The 23,159-nt window shown below is 63.2% G+C and overlaps 4 protein-coding genes across 10 annotated transcripts; 3 read left to right on the top strand and 1 right to left on the bottom strand.

The window, feature by feature from the left end:
• The first annotated feature begins 44 nt into the window (after positions 1-44).
• On the top strand, positions 45-11,397 carry PNKD (PNKD, MBL domain containing). Of its 3 annotated transcripts, none has more exons than XM_027879515.1 (9): positions 45-300; positions 8,663-8,778; positions 8,985-9,097; positions 9,314-9,372; positions 9,512-9,604; positions 9,851-10,014; positions 10,119-10,205; positions 10,317-10,432; positions 10,631-11,397. In XM_027879515.1, exons 1-9 carry the CDS (start codon positions 74-76, stop codon positions 10,802-10,804), a joined length of 1,149 nt encoding a protein of 382 aa, XP_027735316.1. In that variant the 5' UTR covers positions 45-73; the 3' UTR covers positions 10,805-11,397. The 3 variants fall into 3 exon arrangements, with proteins under 3 accessions (XP_027735316.1, XP_027735306.1, XP_027735297.1); XM_027879505.1 differs by lacking the exon at positions 45-300 and adding an exon at positions 7,514-7,566; XM_027879496.1 differs by lacking the exon at positions 45-300 and adding an exon at positions 8,540-8,569.
• TMBIM1 (transmembrane BAX inhibitor motif containing 1) lies at positions 1,011-7,093 on the bottom strand. The gene is made up of 12 exons (XM_027879528.1): positions 6,982-7,093; positions 3,719-3,963; positions 3,530-3,612; positions 3,375-3,439; positions 3,190-3,243; positions 3,015-3,065; positions 2,812-2,851; positions 2,606-2,643; positions 2,289-2,376; positions 2,093-2,188; positions 1,768-1,821; positions 1,011-1,670 (listed from the first exon to the last, which is right to left on the bottom strand). The coding sequence occupies exons 2-12, from the start codon at positions 3,933-3,935 to the stop codon at positions 1,527-1,529; spliced, it is 930 nt and encodes a 309-aa protein (XP_027735329.1). The 5' UTR covers positions 3,936-3,963; positions 6,982-7,093; the 3' UTR covers positions 1,011-1,526.
• A 204-nt stretch (positions 11,398-11,601) lies between the features above and the next one.
• On the top strand, positions 11,602-14,417 carry CATIP (ciliogenesis associated TTC17 interacting protein). Of its 2 annotated transcripts, none has more exons than XM_027879484.1 (9): positions 11,602-11,853; positions 12,117-12,329; positions 12,457-12,512; positions 12,835-12,921; positions 13,113-13,283; positions 13,472-13,596; positions 13,688-13,764; positions 13,865-13,953; positions 14,229-14,399. In XM_027879484.1, exons 1-9 carry the CDS (start codon positions 11,790-11,792, stop codon positions 14,379-14,381), a joined length of 1,035 nt encoding a protein of 344 aa, XP_027735285.1. In that variant the 5' UTR covers positions 11,602-11,789; the 3' UTR covers positions 14,382-14,399. The 2 variants fall into 2 exon arrangements, with proteins under 2 accessions (XP_027735285.1, XP_027735278.1); XM_027879477.1 differs by having other exon boundaries at positions 11,603-11,853; positions 14,151-14,417.
• A 460-nt stretch (positions 14,418-14,877) lies between these two features.
• On the top strand, positions 14,878-21,854 carry SLC11A1 (solute carrier family 11 member 1). 4 transcript variants are annotated; one of them, XM_027879433.1, is made up of 15 exons: positions 14,878-15,397; positions 16,004-16,122; positions 16,837-16,959; positions 17,274-17,393; positions 18,175-18,281; positions 18,371-18,441; positions 18,547-18,614; positions 18,749-18,904; positions 19,037-19,195; positions 19,369-19,458; positions 19,635-19,754; positions 20,334-20,390; positions 20,471-20,544; positions 21,003-21,156; positions 21,234-21,854. In XM_027879433.1, the coding sequence occupies exons 1-15, from the start codon at positions 15,379-15,381 to the stop codon at positions 21,342-21,344; spliced, it is 1,548 nt and encodes a 515-aa protein (XP_027735234.1). In that variant the 5' UTR covers positions 14,878-15,378; the 3' UTR covers positions 21,345-21,854. The 4 variants fall into 4 exon arrangements, with proteins under 4 accessions (XP_027735234.1, XP_027735225.1, XP_027735244.1 ...); XM_027879424.1 differs by having other exon boundaries at positions 20,241-20,390; XM_027879443.1 differs by lacking the exon at positions 21,003-21,156 and having other exon boundaries at positions 20,241-20,390.
• The last annotated feature ends 1,305 nt before the right edge of the window (positions 21,855-23,159 follow it).

Here is a 23,159-nt window from a genome sequence, read left to right as displayed (position 1 = left end):
TGGGTGGGGATAAGAGCAAGAGCAGGAGCCTCAGGCAGCCCAGGCTGGGCCTCCCATACGCTGTCCCTCCCTAATGCCTCTTCCCGCAGGGCTGCTGGCAGCAAGACCTCCCCTGGGTCCCACCAGGCCCTGGGGGCGGCCAGGCCCCCCGGACACTTGGCTTCTCAAGCAGAGCTGCCACCGGCCAGCGGGACAACGGGCCGGGCCAGAGCCGGGCAGCAGGGGGCTCCCTGAAGGGGTGGAGTACATCCCCACCCGCAAGAGGGGCAAGAATCCCATGAAACCGGTGGGAGTGGCCTGGTGAGTGGCTTGGGCAGTGGGAGAGGGCTGGCCCGGGAGGCTGCACTGACCTGCAGGGCTGGAGTGGAATGGGGGCCCTGGGGGGTTGTAGTGCTGAGCAGGGACAGTCGGTGCAGCTCGAGTGGCATAGCACCCTTGTTTCCCTGCCAACTCTCTCCATCTCCTGACCACTGGCTGTCCTGCAGGGCTATCGGATTGCCTTCTGGAATAATCCTCTTCCTCCTGGCCAAACGGCAAGTGGACAAAAACCGTCTGGAGCAGCTCAAAACCCGCCAAAAGATGATGCAAGCCAACCAGGGCGAGTATGAGACAGAGAGATACAAGAGGGTAGCCAGGGGGGCATAGCCAGGCTTCCCCACATCCCCAGGCTGGCACTGTGGCACCTTGAAGGGACTGGCCAAGGGACACCAGCCCCATGCTGGCACCTGTGCTTCCTGTCCAGTCCACGGAGTGGTCATGGAGCTGGATAGGGACAAATAAAGTGGAAGAGCTCAGTGCATCTGTGGTTGCTCCCTCACTCTTCAGCCCCAGGCTTCTGCCCACAAGGCAGAGGTTACAGGCAGGCAAGGGAGGCCAGGACTGGAGCAGTTTGACCTTGGTTTTTCCACCCCACACAGCAGTGTTTGTGCTGCACCAGGCCGCAGCCCCCACAGAGGCTGCCCACAGGTTTTTTTGGGGGGAGTTGCCGCACCAACAAGATTGTCACCATCTGGAAAACTGAAGTGTTTTTATTTAGCAAGTGCAACTTCGCTCACATCCGTGGCTGCAGGGCCTCTGCAATATGAGCTCTGCCACGGGGGTCCCAGCTGCCCCCCGCCCACGCCGGGCACAGCCGCAGCTCAGGGAGAGGGGGGCATGGCCGGAACCGCATTTAAGGCACCGAGTGAATGACGCCAACCAGACTCTGCCAAAAAATCCCAACACGATCCCAGCAGCTGCTGCCAGCTCCCAGTGCCCAGGCAGGGCTCTGGCATCCCACTGCCAACCCAACGCCATCGGCACAGCCTCGGTAAGCGGTGCCAAGGCTGGGCACTGCCTAAACACTGGCAGCTAGTTCCCCACACTGCCCTGGAGGCTTGCTGGGGGATGATCAAGGGAAGCCCTTTCCTTAGCAGCCTACAGGTAGGAATGCCAAAGCGTTAGGAGTCACAGTAAGTGGACTATCCTGTACAGAGACCACAGGAGGGGGTGAGGGGCAGCAGGGGAGGACAGGACGGGTGCCAGGGCTAATCCCGGCCCACTATCTGCAGGAGGAAGGTGAAGATGTAGATGATGTCGGTGTAGATGGTGAGGGCACCATAGATGTACTCCTCAGGGCTCAGTGTGTTCTTCCTGTTCCCCAGCACGAGTTGGGTGTCATAGGCGAGGAACTGGGGGGGCAGAGGGTGTCAGGCAGGGACAAAGGGGGGATTCCTCCCTCCCCAGTCCCTACCCGACACCCTCTGCCCACCCCAGCCGTGAACTCACCAGTGTGAACGCGATGGCCCCGATGGCCGCATACAGCATGTGGAGCCAGGGCACCTGCACAGGAAGGGGACAAAGGCAGGGTGAGCCGAGGTGCTGGCAGGCAGCAGGCAAGGCAGGGCAGGTCCTGCCCGCACCCAGCTCCCAAGATGCTGCTGCTGCTGCCGACGCACCCCTCCCTGCGGGCAAGCTGCCTTTTGCAGCCGGCACCACACCCTGCTTCTCAGCAAAGGGGGACCACCCAAACCCTGTGCCTGTACCAGCCCTGGGGGTACCTGACCAGGAACACCCATGACACCCCACAGCCCCTCTGTCCCCCCCTACTCACATATTTGAAGGAGAGGACGATGGCAGTGATGATCCCAGTCACCATGAGCACGATGCCCAGCACACAGAACAGCCCCGGACACGATGTGAAATCAACCTGATGGGGGGACACACACATATGTAACAGGAGATCCCAGAGTGTCCCCACTGACGGGCTCCCTCCCCAGGGCAGGGCAGAGCAGGGCATCTCTCCTTGCCTTGGTCTGGAAGCAGAAGATGGTGACAATGATGGCCACAATGGCAGTGATGAGCATGGCAATCAGGACAGCATTGGTCTTGTACATGCTGTGGATGGAGGAGACACCACAGTCACCTCATGCTTCAGCATCCCCCTGCCCAGCGGGGTGTTGGTGACCCCCCACACAGCCCCGATCCTGGACAAGAACCCCCCTGTCCCTGAGCCCAAGTGCCTGAAGTGTCCCCTGGCTCCTGACAGCTCCTCACTTGAGCCAGTTGCACTGGGAAGGACAGGAGGGACACCAGCTCCTGTCACCACAGTGTCCCCGGGCCGTACCTGGCAATGGTCCCTGTCATCAGCCCCATGGCCAGCGTCTGTGGAGGAGAAGGGTGGGCTCAGCAGGCTGTGTGGCACCATGGGGGGCAGCAGTTCCTGGCTGCCCTCACATGCCCACACATCCACCTATCCCTCCCAGCCTGCCCAGGGAGCTGCTGTGCCATGGGGGCACCACCAGGACCCTCCACCAGTCCCAGCCCACTCACAAAGATGCTCAGCAGGATGATATTCCATGGAAAGCGTCTCCTGAGGAGAAAACGAGAGAGGGGAGCTGGTGATAGGGGCTACATCATGTTCCCCTGGTCCCCAGTCCCCAAGGGGCAGCCCCAGGCAAGAACCCCAATCTTAATGCTCTAGAGACACCCCTACCATACCCACACACCGCACCCTGTGGGTCCCAGAGACTCACCGAGGACCCTGGCAGCAAACCAGCACCAGGTAGGTCACCAGGAACACGGCACTTCAAAGAGAGACAGCAGGTGTCAACCCTGCAATCTCCCACCAGAACCAGCCCCCAGGCTGGGAGGCTGCAAATGTGAGGGGCACGAGCTCGGGGAGCACAAGCCAGCAGACCCCCTACTCACTATGAGGCGTAGTAGATGGCAACATTCCTCTGGACGAAGGAGCGGACAGGGTGGCTGTGGGACAGGAGGGACAAGCATGAGGGAGGGGGTACAGCAACTACTGTTCCCTTGGAACACCCCCCAAGGGACACAGGGTCGGGCTCCCCTCTTTCCAGGACAAGGCTAAGGAGGAACCCTCCACTCACACAAAGGTGAACACAGAGATGATCCCTACTGTCACCAACAGCTGCAGGGAGATGATGGCATAGACCTGCAAGAGACAGAGGGATCAGCATCTGGACCCCTGCCCCAACAGGTGCTGCCCCACGCTGACAGGTGCCCCCAGTCCCTCTGGACTCACCTTGCGGATGAAGGTGTGCCGGACTTTCCTGTCGTCCCAATCGACTGATTGGAAGGGGGAGCCATCCCCAATGCCATTGTCACCTGTGGTGGTGGACACTCCTCAGCACCAGGTTCAGCTGCGCAGCCCCTCACAGCACTCCTGTTTCTAGTGCACTCCCCCCCAAAAAAACAAGGTGCTGCCACTTACCGAAGCGAATAGGCATGGTGGGCATGGACATCCCCGGATGAGAGTATCCCCCTGCTGCTGGGTAACCCCCTGGCTGCCCGTACCCTGCCGCTGGAGGATATCCCCCTGGCTGTGGGTACCCCCCAGGGTAGTGATGGGGCTGGGGGTACCCCCCTGGGGGCGGGGGGTAGAGGGGGTTCTTGTCATCGTAAGGCGGTGGTGCACTGGGCTGGGACATGCCGGCTCCCTGCGTCTCCCACAGGCACCTGGAGGGGAAAGAAGAGGGGGGTGTCAGTACAGGTCCCCCTCTCCAGGCAGGACGTGCTCTTGGTGAATGGAACCACAGGTGCAGGGACACAGGGGACTGTGCAGCCACAAAACCTCCCCCTCCCACTTTAATAGTGGGTCCTAATTAATGACAACAAGTTGGCCTCGATGCCAGTGGGTCAATGAGAGGTGAGGGATGTCCCCACTGCCCCTTGGCTGGGGCCACTCACATTCCTGAGCCCTGAGTCCCCGGTGCCTGCGTCATTGTCAGCCACAGGCAGGGCACCGCCACGCGCTGACTCAAGCTGTGTCAGGGACGTGACCTTTCCAAAAGGGATTTTACTTCTCCAGCTTTTGAAGCCCACCTTGCCATTGCTGGGGGGCAGGAAACACCCTCCCCCGCATGCCCTAGTAGCACCAGCCAGGGGACAAATGGCATCACTCTATCCACTGCCTGAGATGGAAACACAGGGCCTGATCTTCATCACAGCCATGCAGACCCCCACTGCCCCCCCCATTTCAGGGGTGTCCCCCACCCAACAGCCCAGTGGGTCACACAGAGGCTCCAGAACTCCTGAGTCCCCTCAGGGAGGGGACAAGTGACAAATATAAGGACAAGTGACATAAGCATGACCTCTGCAGAAGATGGACTCTTCCTTGGCAAGGGGAGTTGTGATCCCACCAGGACTTAGCTCCCTTACCCGGCTGCACCAGGCCCCCTCACAGAGCCTCCGGCAGCTGTGAGCAAGCAGCCCGGGCTCAGGGCCAGCTGCTGGGCTTGGCCCCAGCAGGAGGAGGAGAAGGAAAGCAGGATCTTCAAGGCCAGGAAAACAACAGTGCTGCCAGAAGACAGTGCCAGGCCTTTACCCACCTGCCACCCCCAGAGTGCTGGCACCCCAGACCCCAGGCAGGTGCCAGAACTCACCACATCCCCCCTGCCTGCAACGGTGACGTGATCTTGGGACCATCTCAAGGAAGGAACTAGGATCTGTTCCCAACCAGGACGAGTCTGGGAGGGGATCAGGCACTTCCTCCTGTGTGACGCCAGTGTTTCCCACAGCCGGGCTGGACAGGCAGCAGTGCCGGGGGGGGGGCACACCCATGCCAGCCATGCCAGGACAGGGGGACTAGTGAGCAGTTCAGTGTCTGTCCCTCCATCCCCCCTGCAATCTGTCTGTCCTGGCCCTGGCAGAACTGCCCTGGTCACACCACCCTTCACCATCATGATGACAACAGCGCTGAAAATAAATAACCCGCGTGGCAGTGACCACCCAAACAGGAAGTTCACTTCTCCACTTCCCTGTAGTTTCCTAAAAAAGCACAGGGTGTCCCACAGCACCACCTCACCTCTGGGGCCAGGGAACAGCCCAAAATAGGAGTTTGACCCCAGGAAAGCCCCCATGACTGGCACTCAGTTACAGGGGGACCAGAATCCCCAGAAGGGAACCCAGGTGTCTGGGGAAAGTGGGGTGTATTCGGCCAGCAGGTGGTCACTGGAGGGGTCCTACCCTGTGCCCGTGGCCAGCACCCTGTGGCAGAGGTCCACTGACTGCCTCAGCCCCTCCTGTTCCCACCCCATTGGGGTGGCCTTGGGCACAGGGAAGGAACCAGCCTGACGGGTCCCTGTGGCCACCGCACCCAGGGAAGCAGGCAGCACTCTGAACCCTCCTCAGTTCATGGCCCATCAGGGGCCCGATACCACAGGCCACCGAAAGGCCACATGGGACGACTCGGTGACCCTGCTGTGACACGCAGTCCTAGGGACAGGGTGCTGCTCTGCACTGGCACCGTGACTCAGCACAGATAAGGCTCATGTGGCAGGGATATGGGGCACAGGCAACCATCACCTCTTGTCACAGCCCTGCAGGTGGTACCAGTTAGTGTCCCCACCACTGCCCCTGGCATGCCTGCTGGGCTCAGACTCCCACCACCAGCTCCACAGGTTTCCTGGGGCAACAAGGGTCACTTTGGGAGGGGACCATGGTTTTGGGTGGGAGCCAGGGCTCCCCACACTGAGGCTGCCTGAGAAACTACCTTACTCTAGAAGAGCCTGGAAGCCCCCACCAGAATGGCATGGCTTGGCACGGCACAGCCTGGCATGGCACGGCACAGCCTGGCATGGCACGGCACAGCCTGGCATGGCACAGCCTGGCACGGCACAACAAAGCACAGCTGCTGCGTGCAGCGTGGCACGGCTCAGCGCAGCACAACCCAACATAGCACACCAGAACTTGTCCTGGTCTAGCCCAGCACAGCCCAGCTCAGCTCACGCGAGCAGGTCAGTATTGCCCACCCAGGCCAGATGTTCCCACTGCCCCATGTCACTCACACAGCACAGAAGTTTGCTGGAGCTCAGCCTCGCCGCCACTGCATCTCTGCCCCCCTGCGAGCCCCCTCCCGGAGGACAGGGCATGGGACAGGGGTGCCCTCCTGTACCCCAGCCCAGGTACCCCCACACCACCCAGCGCTGTCCCCACACACCACTTTCGGCGCCACCCCACACCCTGCCAGGCACAAAACCTCGCCTTCCTCTCCCGACACACCCCACCGGGTCCGTGGGGACACCCTCCACGGAACAAGAGTCGGTGTCCCCCCCACGGACTACCCTGAGTCCCTGCCAGTCCGAAAAACAGCATCAGCGCCACAGAGTGACGCTGCGCGTGGGGGTCCTGTCTCGCAGCCGTCCCCTCTCGCGGGAACGCCCTCCGACCCGGTCCCCCCGCCGCTGGACCTCCACGGGACGTGCCCCCACCCACCGAGGACAGGGGTGCGGGGGTTGCAGCGCGTCCCCGCTGTTTGGTGACCGCCCGCCCACTCTCGCCCGGTCCCCGCCGACCTCCGGGACGGTCGGGAGAGCGGTAGAAGGGCTCCTCGCCGGCCGTGGCACCGGAGGGCGCAGGGACAGGGGGGTGTGGGAGCGAACCGAGCGGCGGGGAGTCAGGAGAACGAGGGGGGACCGCCAGGGGCCCCACGCGCGGCTCGGGGGGCGCGGGGCGCGGCGGGCCAGGCTGCCCTACCTGCTGCGCGCTGCTCCGCCGGGCTGCGCCGCGACCAGCCGGGACGATCCGGGACGGGCCGGACGGGGCGGGCGGACGGGGCGGGGGCGGGCACCGCCCTCCGCGCCCCCCCGCGGCGGCTCCGCGCCCTGCGCCCCGTGACCGGGAGCGGGGTGTGCTCCCGCGCTCCCCCGCCTGTTGCACCGCGGGACGGGCTCCACCGGCCCTCGCCCTCCCCACCCCGGGACGGGACCTCCTTCCCGCCGCCTCTGACGTCACTCAGAGTCCCCCTTCCTCACACCGTGACGTCAGCGGGGGGGGCCCCCCTTTCGGTGGCGGCGAGGGGGGATGGAATCCCCTCCTGTGGCCGGTGACGCGGTCGGTGTGTCCCGCGTGTGTGTCCCGGTTCCCGCGGCGGGGCCGGCAGGGGGCGCGGCGGGCGCGTGACGCCGGTAGCGGCATGGCCGCGGGGCCCGGCGGGGCGGCGGCGGCGGCGGCTGCCGGGGCGCGGGGGATCGGGGCCGCCTGCCTGCGCCTCCTCCGCCGCGCCCGCCGCGCCGCCGCCGCGCTCATGGCCTTCGCCGCCCCGCTGCTGTTCCGCCTGGGGTGAGTGAGGGAGGGAGCGAGCGAGTGGAGCGCCCGCCGCTCGGCACTCGCCGCCGGGAGGGGGCCACCGCCGCCCGCCTTTGTGCTGCCGCCGGGAGGGAGGGCCCGTCCTCCCCTGCCTGTGCGGAGCCGCCCGCCGAGGGACCTGCGGCCCCGCTGACTTGGGGAGGCCGGGCCGGGGCTGGAGCTGGCGGGGGCACAGCCGCCCATCCGTACTCAGCCCGCCCGGGTCGGTGGGGGGCGAGGGCGGGAGCTGTCAGCCCGGCTGCGGGGTCGGGGATCAGCCGCCGGCTCTCCCCGCGCGGTGCCGGTCACCCCCGGATCTGTCACTGTCCCCTGGGGCCAGCCTTCCCCGGGTGTCATCGCTGACCCATCCCGGTGCCCCGTGGCCGGGCTATCCGGTGCTGGCAGAAGCCCTCGTTCCCCTGCTTCGGGTTCCCACCGCCACAAAAGTGGGGGACTCCCGGCTCCTGCCGGGATCCTTCCCGGTGTCCCTGATGGTGGATGTCACCATCCAGGGGTTCCCTTGGCTGGGAATGGGCTTTGCAACCCGGGACTTAACACGTCCGTCATGGCACCATTCCCCGTCCCATCCCAAATCACTGCTGTATAAATGGGGAGTTCCCTCCGAGCCCCCAGCCTTTGTCTGTTGTACCCTCACGTGCACGGGGCATTTCTCTCTTCCCTTTTCCCTGGCCCCATTCCCTCTTCCCTCATCCCCGGGACCAGGACAGGCTTGGGCATGGCCACTCCGGAGCAGGGGGAGGGGCAGCCAGAGTGCTGATCTGCCCTGGGGCTCCAGCCCCTCCTGGTGAGCAGAGCCCTCCTGGACAGATGGTCGCACAGATGGACATTCCCACAGCGATGCCGCCCCTCCCCATCCTTGCTGCCTGAAGCAGCTGGAGGGGACCTGGCTGGGAAACTAGTCATGCCCTTGCTGCAGAGCCAGGGCGTGGGATACACACATGCCACCTCCAGTCCCCATGCATGAGAAAATGACCCTGTATGTGTCTCCTGTGGGAGTCCCAGCCCAGTCCCCACGCGGGCTCCTTAGGGGGTTTGGGGGTTAACGTCGAGGGGTGTCTGCCCTCCCTAGGTACAACCTCTACGCCCGCACACGCCTGGGCTACCTCTTCTACCAGCGGCAGGTGAAGAAGGCCCGGGAGCGGTACCCCCATGGCCATTCCGTGCCTCAGCCCTGCTGCTTCCCTGGTGAGTCCTGGCGAGCCACCCACACACTGTGGCCCCACAGCGTCCCCCAACACTGGCACTCTGGGGTGGGGAGGGGTTGCCATCACCAAATTGCTCAAAGCATACTTAACTAATAATTTCATGTAAGATGTTGCAGTCTGGCCTGGACCTCTGCTTTTCCAGCCCAGGGGGTCATGCCCTGATGTCTGTCTGTCTGTCCCTGCCAGGAGTGAAAATCCTGCCCATTCCCGTGCTCTCCAACAACTACAGCTACCTGGTCATCGACACTGGCTCCAGCCGAGCAGCCGTTGTCGACCCCTCTGACCCGCTGGCTGTGCAGGTGAGACCCCCAAAACCACCCATATGTGGTCTTTGGGTGTCTCCAGGTAAAGGGCTGGCATGACTCTGAGGGCAGAGGGGGGCAAATCTGCCCAAGGCAAGGTTGAAGCGTGGCAGTGCTCATCCAACGCCTTGGGGGGACTGAACTTAGGGGGATACTGATACTTAGGTTCTGTGTTCCCCCCCAAATCTCTCTGTGTTTCCTCCCCATTCCCAGGCTGCCATTGAAGAAGAGGGGGTGATGCTGGAGGCCATATTCTGCACACACAAACACTGGTAAGGGGCAAGGGGGGACATGGGGGTGAGTCAGTGGATGCCGTGGAGGGTGCCCCATCTGATGGCCCCCGGCCCTGCCCCATTTGGGGAGGGATATAGTGGGGGGCACATTTAGGGCTGCTGACCATCCTGTCTGCAGGGACCACAGTGGGGGGAATGCAGCACTCTGCCAGAAGCACAACTCCTGTAAAGTGTACGGCAGCGCTCTCGATGCCATCCCACAGCTCACCAAGTAAGTCCTGAGCCCCCCTGGCAGCCCTGTCGATTTGGGGGTGGGGGAGGCTTCACTCCCAACCACCACTGTCTGCGCACTCACCCATCACTCCATCCCCCAAGTACCATGTTGCCCCCATCGTGGGCAGAGACCTGGCATGTTCATGACACCAGTGCATGGGAAAGGGTTGCCTGGGGAGCTGGGTATTTTGAGGTGCTGGGGGTGCGGGGAGCACCCTGACAGTGCCCTCTGTGCCTGGCACAGCCCACTTGCGGACAGGGAGAAGGTGAGTGTGGGCTGCCTGACCTTTGAGGCGCTCGCCACACCTGGCCACACTGTGGGCCACATGGTGTACGTACTGGACGGGGAGCCCTTTGGCAGCCCCCCCTGCCTCTTCTCCGGGGACCTCCTCTTCCTCGCTGGCTGCGGTGAGTGCACCCAACCTGGGTGTTGGGGGGTTATTCCACCCTGGGAGAGACTTGGGGGTATCTCCCAATGCCCCCCCATGACAGGCAGTTGTGTGGGGGTCCAGGCAGGCCATTTGAGGGCTCCCCCGAGACGATGCTCGCCTCCCTGGACGTGGCCATGGGCTTGGGTGAGGACACACTGCTGTGGCCGGGTGAGTGTCCCCCACAGCGGGGCAGAGTCACTGGTGTCCCCCCTAGTCCCCTCTGCCAAGCTGCGGGGCTGTGCGGGGGTGATGCTGAGGGTTGCGTACGGGGGTCCACAGGCCATGAGTATGCACTGGAGTGCCTGAGTTTCGCCAGCCTCCTGGAACTGGACAATTCTGCGCTGGAGCAGAAGCTGCAGTGGGCAGTGCAGCAGCGCCAGGACAAGAGGAGCACGGTGAGGCATGGGGGTCCCTTGGCTACAGCACCCACCACCCCAGCCCCTCACAGGGATCCCCATCCCTTGGCAGGGATGCTGCACGCCAAGATCCTCTTGCATGGCAGGTTCCGTAAGGGAAGGGGGTTCTGGAGGGGTTCCAGCTCCCCGACGGGGGTGCTGCCTCTGTCAGGGGAGCTGAATGGCTGCCCCCCACAGTGCCCCTCCACACTGGGGGAAGAGCAGACCTACAACCCTTTCCTGCGGACACACCGGCCAGAGCTGCAGGAGGCACTGGGACTGTGGCAGGATGGGGGAGAGGACCCCGACGCCTTCCGCGCCCGCGTCCTCAAGGAGGTGCGGAGGCGCAAGGACCTCTACCAAGCCACCTAGATCTCCCCTCCCAGGAGCCCCCCCTTTCCATGGAGCCGGGTGATATTTGGGCAAAAGGGGCCCAAGGCTCTGTGTGTTTTATTTTGCTGTGAATCTCCCTCCTGGGGTGCATGGTTGGGGGGGAAGAGTGGATACCCCTTTACGTGGGCACCCCATAAGTGATCCCTCCCTTTGCTCCCCTAGACCTGGGGGTCACCAGCTGTCATGTAGAAGCACCTCAATCCCCTTTCTGGGGGTCTGTAGCCCCCTGCCCCACTGCTAGGGCTATAGTGATGGCACCAAGGGCTTTTCCTATCCCCCCTCCCCCCTCCCCGTTTTTCTGGGAGTCTCCAATTTCACCACCACCACCACTACCACTTGGCTCCCTTCCCCTTACCCTGGCAGCCCCCAGTGCTGTGCATCTCCTTTGGAGACTGTGATGGTAAGGGGGCAAGGGTAGGCGGGGGGCAGTACTACCTCCAGGCAAGGGGCTCCTCTCCAGCACCCCATCCTTGACGCTGGAGCCCCCCCTGCACATGCACACACACACACAAAACTAGGACAAGGCCATGGGGTCACACTGCTGTGGGGTAGGGGGTGCTGCTGTGCGGGACGGACACGCACACACACACACACACACACACACACACACACACACACACACACACACACACCCTCCACACCCCCAAATAAAAGACTGGATCGATTTTATACCTGTTCGTCCCTTTCTCTCCGCGTTGGTGGGGCCCCTCCGCAGGACACCCCGCCGCGGGGGCGCGGCCCCTTTAAGAGGTGGGGCCAGGCCGTTGCCTTGGAGACGGTGAGGCGTCGTGGGGCCCGGGGCCGGCCCGGCGGGTCGGGGGTGTCGGGGGGGCGGGCGGGGGGTGACAGGGGCCGGGGGCTGCTCTGCTCCCTCCGGGGTCAAGCGTGGACGGGTACCGCGGTTCGGGGGGGCCACGCCGCCGCCTCACCTGAGCGTCCGGCAGTAGGAGCCCCCAGGCGAGGCATGGAGAGCGGGCAGGAGAACCCGGCTCTCACGGACACGGCTGCCGAATTCCTGAGCCTCCTCGGTGAGTGCCCCCTCCAGCCTCCCCTTTGTTCCCCCACACGCCGTGCCCTGGGGGTCGTCGGTGCGGGGGGTGGAGGGCACTGCGTCCGGCAGGAGAGTGATGGATAGTGGGGACTTGAGGAGGATAAAGGGTGAGGGGCTCGGCCCAGCCTGCCGGGGGGGGCGTGTGGAACTGAGGCAGGGAGAGACCCTGGGCAGGGGTGATGGTCACTCGGGGAAGGGGTGACCATTCCTCTGGGCAGGGATGACTGTCCCTCCGTGCAGGGATGAAGGAGCTGGAGCACTGCCTGTTCGCCGAGACGCTGGTGGTGGTGGGCGTGGGGGACCCGCCAAGGGACAAGGCAGAGGGCCAGTGGTGGTTGGCAGCCCAGTGGGCACCCTATAAGCGGGAAGGTGAGCCAGTGCGGAACTGCATCCTGGTGCAAGCCAGGTTCCGAGGCTTGCAGGATGGTGTGCCTGGCTCCAGCACCCTCAAAGGTGAGCTAGGGATGGCTTTGGGTGTCCCCCCCACCTCAGCACTGGAGCATCCCTGTCTCACCAGCCCCCAGGGCTAGGAATGGGACAGTGCTAGCAGCATTGGCTGAGCATGGCTTTGCTTTGCCAGCCTATGTGACCCCACAGCTGGAGACCCTGGAGCAGGAGGAGCAGGAGTGCTTGGAGGTGACTGATGTGGTGGTGGTGGTGGCATGTCCCTTTCCCCATGGCCTGCCCTCTGCCCTGGGATGTGCCCTGCAGTGGTGCCCTCTGGGGATATGCCTCATGCAAGGCCACTGTGGGCAGTCTGGCGTCCCCTCCCACGCTCAGACTCCAGCTCTGTCGCACCAGCCTGGTCCCCATTCCCTGATCTGGGTGGAGGTTGGGGCAGGGAGTTTCCCACAATGCTTCTGATGTGGTACCCTGACTGAAATCAGGGTACCACATGCTGGGGTGTGCCACCTTAGAGAAAGGGGTGCCCTGGCTCTACCCTCCACCCCTCCCACAGCTCAGACCACACCCCACAGAAAAGAGCACCCACATGGTGAGCCATCAGCATGGGATGACTGTCACAAAGACCCTCCAGGAGGGAGAGGTGAGGTTGAGGGCAGGAGATCTCTGCAGTCTGCCCCCCACCTGGGTCACATCTTGGGAGGGGGGAGGACAGCTGGCCTGTCTCAGCACAGCTGGCCTGTCTCACCAGGGGTGCCCCAGGCTCTGGGGGTTGCTGTCCCTGGCATCACTGGGGCTGTGGCTTTCCCATGAGGTGGCCAGGTCTCTCCACAGGCAGAGCCACAGTGCCAGAGCTTCTCCTACAGCCAGGCTGAGCTGCGGGGGCTGCTGCTGGAGGGTGCCAGCCTCCTGCTGCTGCGGGTGCTGGCACGCCGGCACACAGTGCCCCCCGGCCTCGTCTTCCCAGCCATCGACACCGAGGGCCGCCTCTGCACCTCCAGCTACGTGAGCCACAGCCAAGGGGACTTGTGGGGTTGGGAGGTCTGGCTCAGGTTGGGAGTGCCAGGGCGGGATGTGGGACATGGGAGTGGGCAGAATGTGGTTGACAGCATGGGGAGGAGAGGCACAGGGATGGCACCTGGAGGCAGGGGGAACTCTAAGACAAGGATGACCTCTGGCTGTGCCCCTCCCAGTCTGCCCTGGGCATCCAGCGTCAGGCAGTGGGCTCTGCAGAGACGGAGGTGTTTGTGATGGAGCGAGCCATGCACACCAGCACAGGCGTCTCCACTGTCTGGCGGAGCAGCTTCCTCCCTAATGGGTAAGCATGAGGGTCTGACTGGGGGCACCCTCAGCCTTGCCAGTCTGGCAGGGACCCAGCATGGGGACTTCATGGGCTCTCCCCTCTACAGACATTTGGTTCGGATGATGCAGGTTGGCTCCCCGACGCTGATGCTTCTGCAGGATGAGTCCATCCTCAGCAAGTCAGGTACTGGGGCAGGGAGATTTGTGCCCTCCAGCACGGGCAGCCCCTGCCCACTGTGTGGCAGCTGAGTGGGGAACACTCTGCTCTGCCTTTCTGCTGCCAGGTGGGTTTGAGCTCCAGCTCCCCTTCCCCAAAGAGCCCCTGAACTGGGAGGAGGACATCCAGCTCTGCTCCTGGTTCCTGGACAGGAAGGTGAGATGGGTGGACAGTCCCCAGCAGGGTCTCCCTGGGTGTGCCCAGGGGGCACACTGTGGGGAGCAGACTGGCCAGTATCTTCCCTCACACCTTCTTATGTGTGGGAAAGGACCCAGGCACCCTATCCCACTCACCCTGGCACAGTGTCCGGGGGGATATGCGTGTCCATGCCCACCACACCCATCTTGCTGCAGGAGGAGCTGCAACTATCCCATGCTGCCTACCTCCAGCAGCACCCTGAGGTCCGGGCACTGCTGTCTGACTTCCTTCAGGCCTTGCTGCTCCGGCAGCCCCATGACCCCCTTTCCTTTGCCGCAGAATTCTTCGCCCACCAGCGGCCCATCGATACCCCCTTTGCCTCCACTGGGTCTGCCAGCTCTCTCCCCAGCTCCCCACCTGACCACCCTCCAGCTAACGGGGAATAAAGCTGCCAATACTGCCTGTTGCAGTCTCATTTGCTTTGGGGAAACTGAGGGTCAGGGAGAGCAGGTGGTGCCGAGTTGTGTGCTAAAGCCCCACCATGCCATCTGGGTGGGACCCTGCCCCCTTCTCAGCTGTTCTAGCCCTTAGGGCTTAGGGTGGGGGTTGCCTGGGGCGTATCCTGGAGCAGGGCCAGGCTCACATCCCCATGCCCACCACTTCCCTATGTGTAGACTCCTTGCCCACCTCTCTGTGGGGCACAGCCTAGATGGAAGATGGGTGCCCCAGAGAAGCAGCTGGAACTAACCAGGTACCCATGGGAGCACCTGAGGTGCTTCCCCTTCCACCTCCTCAGCCACAAGGGTCCTGGGGATGAGGTCCCCATTTTTGCTGGCACAGCTTGACAGTGCAGCAACACTGGCACCCCATCTTTGGAGTGAAGGTCCCTGCACTCAAGGGTGATGTAAGCATCCTGTACCGCAGAGCTGGGTGCTTCCCCCAGCAGCTGAGGGTGCATTTTGATCTGCTTGTGCAACACATGCCTGCTTCCTCCTTGTTCCCACTCCTATGGCATTTCCCCTACTCCCCTGTGGCCAGCCCTCCCTTCCCACTCTGTGGGAAACTGTCCCCTGTTCCCCCAACCCCCCAAGGAGCAGAAGCCCTGGCATGTGATGGAGGGTGACACGCCATCAATGTTCCCACGCTCCTGGTGTGGGTGCCTTGTGCATGCACGTGTGTGTGCGTGGCAAAAAGGATCAAAGGGGCCTCTTGGCACAGGGTGAGAACCGAGACTGTGCACATTCATAGCACCCAGCCCCCAACAGCCAGGGGCCCTTTCCCTACCCAGGTCAGCGGGTAGGGAAGGAACACTTCCTTCTCCTATCCTCCTCCTCTCCTCCTCGGGGGGGCAGTTGGGAGGGTCCTTTAAAAGCTGGGCGGCAAGCATTGCACCCAGTGTTAAGATTAGGGTGCCCCAGCAGCACGTCTGGACCGGCCCCGGCTATGGCATTGCTGGAACCAGGTGAGCCTCACAACACTTGGGTCCCCTTTCCTCTCTAGCGTCCTTTCCTTCCTAGGTCCTTGCGTCCTTTCCTCCCCTAGACCCCCTTCCCTCTGCCCCAGGACCCCTGGTTCTGCTCCATCCCCCAGTGGGCACTGTCCCCCCAAGCCTGTCCTGGATTCCCCCTCTGCCCCATCCTCTGTTCCCCCAAGTCCAGCTGTGATTCAACCACATTCCCAGGATGTAGGTGGGCTGGGGAGGGGGGATTAGGACCAGTACAAGCCTCTTGTTCCCATTCCATGCCCACCCAACAGCAGGACCCTGAGCAGGATCCTCTCCTGCCCAGAAACACACTTGGTTCTTGGACTGGTGAAGACTGGGCTGGGAGCAAGCATTTAGGGACACCTGAGCTAGAGGTGGCATCTGACCCTTTTGGGTAGCCACTGACAGATCCCACATAACCACCCTCATGGCCCCCTTGGAAAAATGGTGCTTGTACCTCAGGGGGCTCACCAAGCAGGGTCAGGTGGGACTGGAGGAAGCTAGTGCCAGAGCTGCCAGTCCACCAATGTCCTTGTCTCCCTGTCAGGCTGCCAACTCTCCTCCTCCTTTTCCTTGCCCTACCAGGCCTCACTGGGTCCCTGAACCATGGCCAAGTGCAGAGTTACAGCACTGGCAGGAAGCATCCTGGCACTCAGGACCAGACCTACCTGGATGAGCTCATCAGCATCCCCAAGGGCAGCAGGGTAGGTGCTTCCAGGCTGGCACCTCTGTCTGAGGGTGGGAAGATGGGGCAGGGTCCAGTGCTGCAGGAAGCTGGAGGTGGGAAGGCAAAGGGCCACCAAAGCGGGGGAGCCTGTGTCTTGGACACGCCCTGGGAACATGCCCTCAGCATCCCCAGACCTGCCTCGGGCAAATCTGAGTGTTTCCAGACCTGTTTTTGCAGATGGAGAAACTGAGGCATGGCGTGAGGAGCTATCCAGCCATAGGAATCATCCCTGCTCACATACCCCCTTGGCCACCCATGGGTGAGCCCAATGGGGCTCCCCAGGCTGCCTGTACCCCACCAATCTTGCCATCCCTGTCCTGGGGTAGTAGAACACAGAAGGGGGAAGGAATAGGGTTCCCCCATCAGGAAGGGTAGAGAAAGCAGAGCTTTCTTTGCAGCAGGATCCCACAGGATGCAATTAACAGTGTCTGACAACCCTGTGACTCCCCTGCAAATCACTGTCCAACCTGTCCCTGTGTGGGATGGAGGGGCCCACAGCCCCTCCAGCACTACTGCTAACAGAGAGAGACTGGGAGCAGCAGTTCCCCCTCTCCAAACTGTCAGAGAAATGTTCTCCACGTGCCAAATGCACGCGTGTGGGCAGCACTGGGCTAAAGGGGACTGGATGTGCAACTGGGAGACACTGGTTTTGAAGAGGAGCTCCTGGCTCTGACTTGCTGCCTTGTCCCAGCCGGGGTTCAGCTTAAGGAAACTCTGGGCTTTCACCGGTCCCGGCTTCCTCATGAGCATTGCCTACCTGGACCCAGGCAACGTGGAGTCAGATCTGCAGTGCGGAGCAGTGGCGGGGTTCAAGGTGAGCCCTGGGCCCCCTGACTCTGGGATCAGGAAGCAGGCACGGGTTTCGTAACCTCTCCCGTGCCAACGGCCGCCCCGTGCCATGGCTGCTGGCTTCCCCAGCCTGGGAGTGGGAAGCCCAGGGGGAGCCCTTGGCATTGTGGGAGGGCACCCAGGGGTGCCAGAGGGCACCCCTCTGACTGGCTGGGAGATCACTTCCACTCCTCTCTTCCCTGCATTCCCTGAGCTGGTTGAGCTGGGGACCCCCGGGCGGCCGGATCCTGGCCAGCAACCAGTCCCTGTTGCCTCCCTCCCTCCTTCCTACCTTCCCAGCTGCTGTGGGTGCTGCTGTGGGCCACCGTCCTGGGGCTGCTGTGCCAGCGCCTGGCCATCCGGCTGGGCGTGGTGACTGGGAAGGACCTGGGCGAGATTTGCTACCTCTATTACCCCAAGGTGAGCAGCCACGGGGAGCCCCCTGAGATCACAGTCTGAGGGGATCTTGCGCTTGGGCTGGTGACGGTCCTAGCAGGGAACTGGTGAGCTGGAGAGGAGCAGGAAGGTGCTGCGAGAGCCCTGCCTCTCCCAGGGGCTGCCCAAAGCACCCCAAGCCCCAGTACCCCCCATCTGGTGCCCACGCCCCTGCGGTACAGGGCGGGGAAGGTACCTCAGCGCCTTGGTCCGACCTGGGGACACCTGAGAGCGTCCCCCGCGGAGGTTGAGCCAGGCGTCAGGGCAGCGACTCGCAGCCGAGACGCAGTTCCGCGGTGCGAGCCTGGGCGAGCTGGGGCAGGAAACTGGGTGGGCTCGAGGGGAGGGATCACATGGCGAAGGAAGGGAGGAGAACGGGGTCCCTTTTAGGCGGCAGGATTCTGCTGGTGGGGGGAACGAGCACGGAGATGTTGGCTGAATGACCGGCCCCCGAAAAGGAGGATGCATCCTTCTGCCCCGCCTCCCCTGCCCTCTCGAAGCATCATCTCCAGACAGCTGAGTCCTATCCTCCACTCCCACTGGGGCAGGGATGGGGATGGGGGTGCAGGCTGAGATTCAGCATTCATCTTTCACCCTGAGATTGCCATGTGAGAAACTGAGAGGGGTCTCCTGGGGTTCACATGTTGTTCTGGGTGGCCTGCCACAGCCTGGGGACAGAGATTTCCACCCAGGATGCTGTGCCAGCTCACCCAGGGACAAGCCACACTGTGGGCTCAGACACCTCATGGTGCCCTGGCCCTTCCAGGTGCCCCGTGTGATGCTCTGGATCATGATGGAGATTGCCATCATTGGCTCTGACATGCAGGAGGTGATCGGGACGGCCATTGCTTTCAGCCTGCTCTCAGCTGGCCGGTGAGCCTCCCCATGCAGACCCCTCAGCCTCCTCCACAGCCCCACACCACAGAGGGGCATGTATCTAATCCCCCCTTGCCATCCTGCAGCATTCCTCTCTGGGGTGGGGTCCTCATCACCATTGCAGACACTCTCTTATTCCTCTTCCTTGATAAGTACGGTGAGTGCCAGGGTGGGGGGATGGGGTTACCCAGGCAGCCCTGGTGCCAGTGTGACATCAGTGTTCTGTCCTGTTCTGTCCCACCCCATCTCTTGACCTCTCTAGGGCTCCGCAAACTGGAGGCTTTCTTTGGCCTCCTCATCACCATCATGGCCCTGACCTTTGGCTACGAGGTGAAGGGGGGAGCTGGGGACAACCCATTTGCTGCAGGGTACTAGCAAGGGGCCCCCATGTGGGGTGTCCCCACTAGTACCAGCCTGCAGCAGGAGGGTGGCAGCTCACAGTGCCCATTCTCACTGATCCCCAGTACGTGGTGGTGAGGCCAGTGCAGGTGAAGGTGCTTAAGGGCATTTTCCTGCCCTACTGCCCGGGCTGTGGGCGAGAGGAGCTGCTGCAGGCCGTGGGCATTGTTGGTGCCATCATTATGCCCCACAACATCTTCCTCCACTCCTCCTTGGTCAAGGTGAGACCAAGATACTGCCGTGGGTGCTGCTCCCCCACACTGGGGGGACACTTAGTGGGGACCAGCTGGTCCTGGCTGCACAACAGGGGTGCTCCACTGACCCTGTGACACCCATGTCACTGCTGTGCCCAGACGCGGGCAATCGACCGGTCCAAGAAGGAGGCAGTGCAGGAGGCCAACATGTATTTCCTGACTGAGTCCTGCCTGGCCCTCTTCGTCTCCTTCCTCATCAACCTCTTCGTCATGGCTGTCTTTGGTGAGGCTTTCTACCACCAGCGAAACGAGGATGTGGTGAGTGTCACCTTGTGCCCACAGGGAGGCGACGGCTGTGCCCAGCTGTAGAGATGGGCAGGGCAATCATCCCTTGGAGAATGGGTATTCTCTGAGACATGGGGTGTGGGGGTCCCCCCGTGTCTGTGGGGCCACTGGGTGGCTGTCATGCTTGTGCCTGCCATGCCTTGCAGCACAACAAGTGCGTCAACAGCAGCATCAGCCACTATGCCGGCATCTTCCCTGCCAACAACGAGACAGTCTCTGTGGATATCTACCAGGGGGTGAGTGGCACCAGGCTGTGCCCAGTGAGAATCCATTCCCATTTGGGGGACACATCACTCCCCACACTGACCCCTGGGGCTGGGGACTGCTGCAATCCCACTGAAAAGCTGGGAGCTGATGGGGATGCCTGGGGTGGGGGACACTTTGGGGTGCCCACTGGAGTGTCCCCACACAGGGCGTCATCCTGGGCTGCTATTTTGGGGCAGCGGCATTGTACATCTGGGCCATTGGGATCCTGGCAGCAGGACAGAGCTCCACGATGACCGGGACTTATGCAGGGCAGTTCATCATGGAGGTGAGAGACAGGGATCTTGGCCCTTGCTCCCACGTGGAGCAGCTCGGAGCAGGGGAATCACAGGTGGGCCCTGGGTGGGAGGTTCTATGGGCAGCACAGTCCCTCGAAGAGTATTGAGAAGTGTTAATTGCCTCCCATTCCTGCGGGGAGCCGGGCATGAAGCACTTCCCACCTGGTGGGTGGCAGCTTATTAGCACCAGTGTCCCTGGTCTCCAGGAGGTGGGATGGGAACAGTGCCCACCCACTTCTCTGCATGGCCACCCCTGCCCCTGTGACACTCTGTGGTGCCCCACGCAGTGTTTCCCTAATTAGATCCTCTGTTAATGACCCGGAGCTGACACCTAGTGGGGCCCCGCAGCCCTGCAAGGGCCCAGTCAGCACAGAGAAGGGGGCAATTCCCCCCATGTTTCTCCCAGCCAGTGTCTGGGGATCGCCCTGAGAGGGTGCCTCAGGCATTGCGAGGGTGCACGTTTTGCTGTGCCCCAGGGCTTCCTGCAGCTCCGCTGGTCTCGCTTCGTCCGGGTGCTCTTCACCCGCTCCTTTGCCATCGTGCCCACCATTTTTGTGGCTGCTTTCAAGGATGTCAGCCACCTCACAGGCATGAATGACCTGCTCAACGTCCTGCAGAGCATCCTGGTAAGGGGGTGGGAAGGCATCACCTGCCCCCAGCACCCCAGCTTGATGGTCATACCCCCCTCATCCCCCTCTCCTTCCAGCTGCCCTTTGCTGTCCTGCCTGTCCTCACCTTCACCAGCCTGCACCCGCTCATGCAGGACTTCACCAACAGCCTGTGAGTGCCAGGGCAAGGGGAGGCACAGAGGGGGGCAGAGTGGGGCACTCCTGCTGCAGGCCTGTCCCTTTGGCCCATCCTGGCCCCTTCAACCATGCCACAGGGGCAATTAGTGTACAGACGTTGGAGGGGTATGTTCATTCCCACCTGCCCAGGGCAGACAGAGTGGAACAGACCCCATTATCACCCTCTCCATCCTTCTCTCAATGCTACATCTGGTTCCTTGGCCACGCCTGGGTCCTCAGCATCTTCCTGGCACTGCCAGCCCTGGATTTGGAAGATGGCCAAAGCCCACACCGAGAGCCCTGGGGTGGGAGTGAAATATAGTTGTACAGTGCAGAGATGTCCCAGCTGGGGTCCTGCTCACCTACAAACCCAGTTTCCCCAGCCAACTTTGCACAGTGGCACACGGGGTGGGAGCCCTGCCCTGGTGCTGATGCCCACTGCCCTGCCCTCAGCCCAGGGAAGGTGCTGATGATCCTCATCACGGGGCTGGTCTGTGCCATCAACATCTACTTTGTGGTGGACTTTCTGCCGACGCTGCAGGGTCTGGAGTACCACGTCCCCCTGGGCCTGCTGCTGGCTGCCTACGTGGCTTTCGTCGCCTACCTGGTAGGGCTGGCACCCGGGATGGGCGGGGACAGCGTCCCTGGTGGGTACCCATTGATCTGCCTTCTTTGCCCCTGCAGATCTGGACATGTAGCATCGCACATGGAGCCCGGTTCCTGGCCCGGGGACACCACAGCCGCTTCAATTTTGGTGTCATCCTCGACCCGTCGGCCCTGACAGGGACCCGGTGACAGAGCCCGTCCGTGCTCACTGTCACCCCGTACCTGCCCAGCACAGCCTCCTCGCACCGGCACTGATTTGCTGACACTCCAAGGCCGGGGATGATGTTCTGGCCAGAGATGCACCCAGCAAGAAAGGGGTTAACACCCGGACAGACCTCCCCTCAAGTTTTTAGAGCCCAGCCCTCTCTCCCCCCAATTCAGGGGTGCTGGTCCAGGCTGGCTGCGAGCGGGAGCGGGGGGAATAGCAGGGGGAGGTACCCCCATGCCTTGGCACAGACGTTTCCGTGAATGAGCCGCGTCGGAGACCTCCCTTGCTCATTAATGCCGGGAACCGTCGGCCCCCGAGACCGCTAATCACCGCCGGGGACCGCTAATCACCGCTGGGGATCGCTAATCACCGCCTGGGACTGATAACCACCCCCACTAACAGCGGGGCGAGCCCAGGGACCGGCTCCAGCCCTGCGGGAGACTCCGAAACTCGGGGGCAGGGGGGGGCGGCTGATAAATGGCGTGTTTGTAGTCCGGCTTTGGCCTCGCTGCTGCTGCGCGGCCCCGGGGCGGGCTGGGGACCCTTTCGCCCCCCTGTGTATCCCGGGGACGGCCCCTCTGCCCCGGGCGAGGTCGCCTACGCGTGGCCGTGGGGGCAGAGGGGGGCTCAGCGCCAGCCCTTTACATTCCGCCGGGGGGGCAGCGAGGCGGTGGGGGGGGGTCCCACTGTGCCCTCCCCGCCCCGGATGCCCCGTTTCCCGCCTGCCGATACCGCCGGATGCGGATGCGGGGCCGCCTGGGCCCTCCCCGGGGGTGGCCGTCGCCCCCTGCCCCGGTCCCTCACCGCGGGGGGGGGGGGTCCCGCCGCGCTTCGCCCCCCGCCGCGGTCCGCACTTGTGAGACGCTCCCTGGCTGTTTCAAGGCTCCCCCTTCTCTCGAGCACCCCCGCACACCCCAAAATCCCGCTTCTCGATTCACGCCGGCCGGGAAGTGGAGAGGGGATTTGGGGGGCCGAACATTCCCCCCCCCCCCCCCCCCCCCCCCCCCCCCCCCCCCCCCCGGGGGGGGCCCCCCCCCCCCCCCCCCCCCCCCACCTCCGCTCCCGGGGGCCGCGCTTGTTTATGTGAAGAATTTCCCCTTCCTTAAAAGGGCGATGGCAGTCGGGGTGGGGCGGTGCCCCCCCCGCCGCCTCCGCGTTGGCCCGGCCTCTGGCTGCTTGAAGGAGGAGCCAAGGCTGTGGGGCCCACCGAAGGGCGGGGGAGCCCCCGCCTCAAAGGGTGCAGCCGACCCCAGTCGCTGCAGGAGGAGTAGGGACTATTGCCCTAACCACGGTGATTGGTGGAGACTCCCTTTGCCCGGGGTTTATATGCCCAAGGCAGGAGACCACCAAAGGCAGAGGACATCGGGGTGGTCCTTAGCGGGCATAAGGCTGAGGGGGCTAGGGTTTGTGGGTGCAGGGGCCACCCCCACGGCTCGTTTGGGGAGCAGGGCTGTGCTTGTGGGGGTTTGTTCTCCAGGTGGGACCCCCAGCCCGGGGGCACCTGCATTCACCCAGCTCTCAGCAGGAGGTGTCCCACCCCAGGACCCCACTGTGGCCCCCTGGCCACAGGGCAGCACTTGGTGGGGCACAGCTCCCAGAGCCATGGGGAGCTGGGAGAACGGGACAGCATCCCCCAGACTGGGGACAGTTAGGTGGCACAGAGGGGGGTCCTTCCGTGCCAGGTTGGTGGGAGCATGGGGCTTTTCTGCTCTGTGGCAGCAGCCCGAACAATGCTACAGGGCTCTGCCTGCTCCTGGCCTGGGCTGAGCGTGCAGGATGAGGCCCCTGTCCCCAGT

Source organism: Empidonax traillii, unplaced genomic scaffold (genome assembly GCF_003031625.1).
Source record: "Empidonax traillii isolate 1590-97213 ecotype Southwest subspecies unplaced genomic scaffold, ASM303162v1 scaffold5:size3517227, whole genome shotgun sequence".
In the NCBI taxonomy this organism is placed as follows: Eukaryota; Metazoa; Chordata; class Aves; order Passeriformes; family Tyrannidae; genus Empidonax; species Empidonax traillii.
The sequence above is the reverse complement of the archived record's forward strand: the minus strand, read 5'-3'. Positions and strand labels throughout refer to the sequence as shown.

Coding starts and splice junctions, on each gene's coding strand:
- PNKD (XM_027879515.1), top strand. CDS start 74: ATGCCTCTTCCCGCAGGGCTGCTGGCAGCAAGACCTCCCCTGGGTCCC. Junction 9,098..9,313: donor CTGACCCGCTGGCTGTGCAG/GTGAGACCCCCA, acceptor CCCCATTCCCAG/GCTGCCATTGAAGAAGAGGG. Junction 9,605..9,850: donor GCCATCCCACAGCTCACCAA/GTAAGTCCTGAG, acceptor TGCCTGGCACAG/CCCACTTGCGGACAGGGAGA.
- TMBIM1 (XM_027879528.1), bottom strand. CDS start 3,935: ATGTCCCAGCCCAGTGCACCACCGCCTTACGATGACAAGAACCCCCTC. Junction 3,440..3,529: donor GGCACACCTTCATCCGCAAG/GTGAGTCCAGAG, acceptor TGTCTCTTGCAG/GTCTATGCCATCATCTCCCT. Junction 3,244..3,374: donor ATCTCTGTGTTCACCTTTGT/GTGAGTGGAGGG, acceptor CCTGTCCCACAG/CCACCCTGTCCGCTCCTTCG.
- CATIP (XM_027879477.1), top strand. CDS start 11,790: ATGGAGAGCGGGCAGGAGAACCCGGCTCTCACGGACACGGCTGCCGAA. Junction 12,330..12,456: donor TGGCTCCAGCACCCTCAAAG/GTGAGCTAGGGA, acceptor TTGCTTTGCCAG/CCTATGTGACCCCACAGCTG. Junction 13,765..13,864: donor GTCCATCCTCAGCAAGTCAG/GTACTGGGGCAG, acceptor TTCTGCTGCCAG/GTGGGTTTGAGCTCCAGCTC.
- SLC11A1 (XM_027879424.1), top strand. Junction 16,960..17,273: donor GAGCAGTGGCGGGGTTCAAG/GTGAGCCCTGGG, acceptor CTACCTTCCCAG/CTGCTGTGGGTGCTGCTGTG. Junction 20,391..20,470: donor ACGTCCTGCAGAGCATCCTG/GTAAGGGGGTGG, acceptor CTCTCCTTCCAG/CTGCCCTTTGCTGTCCTGCC.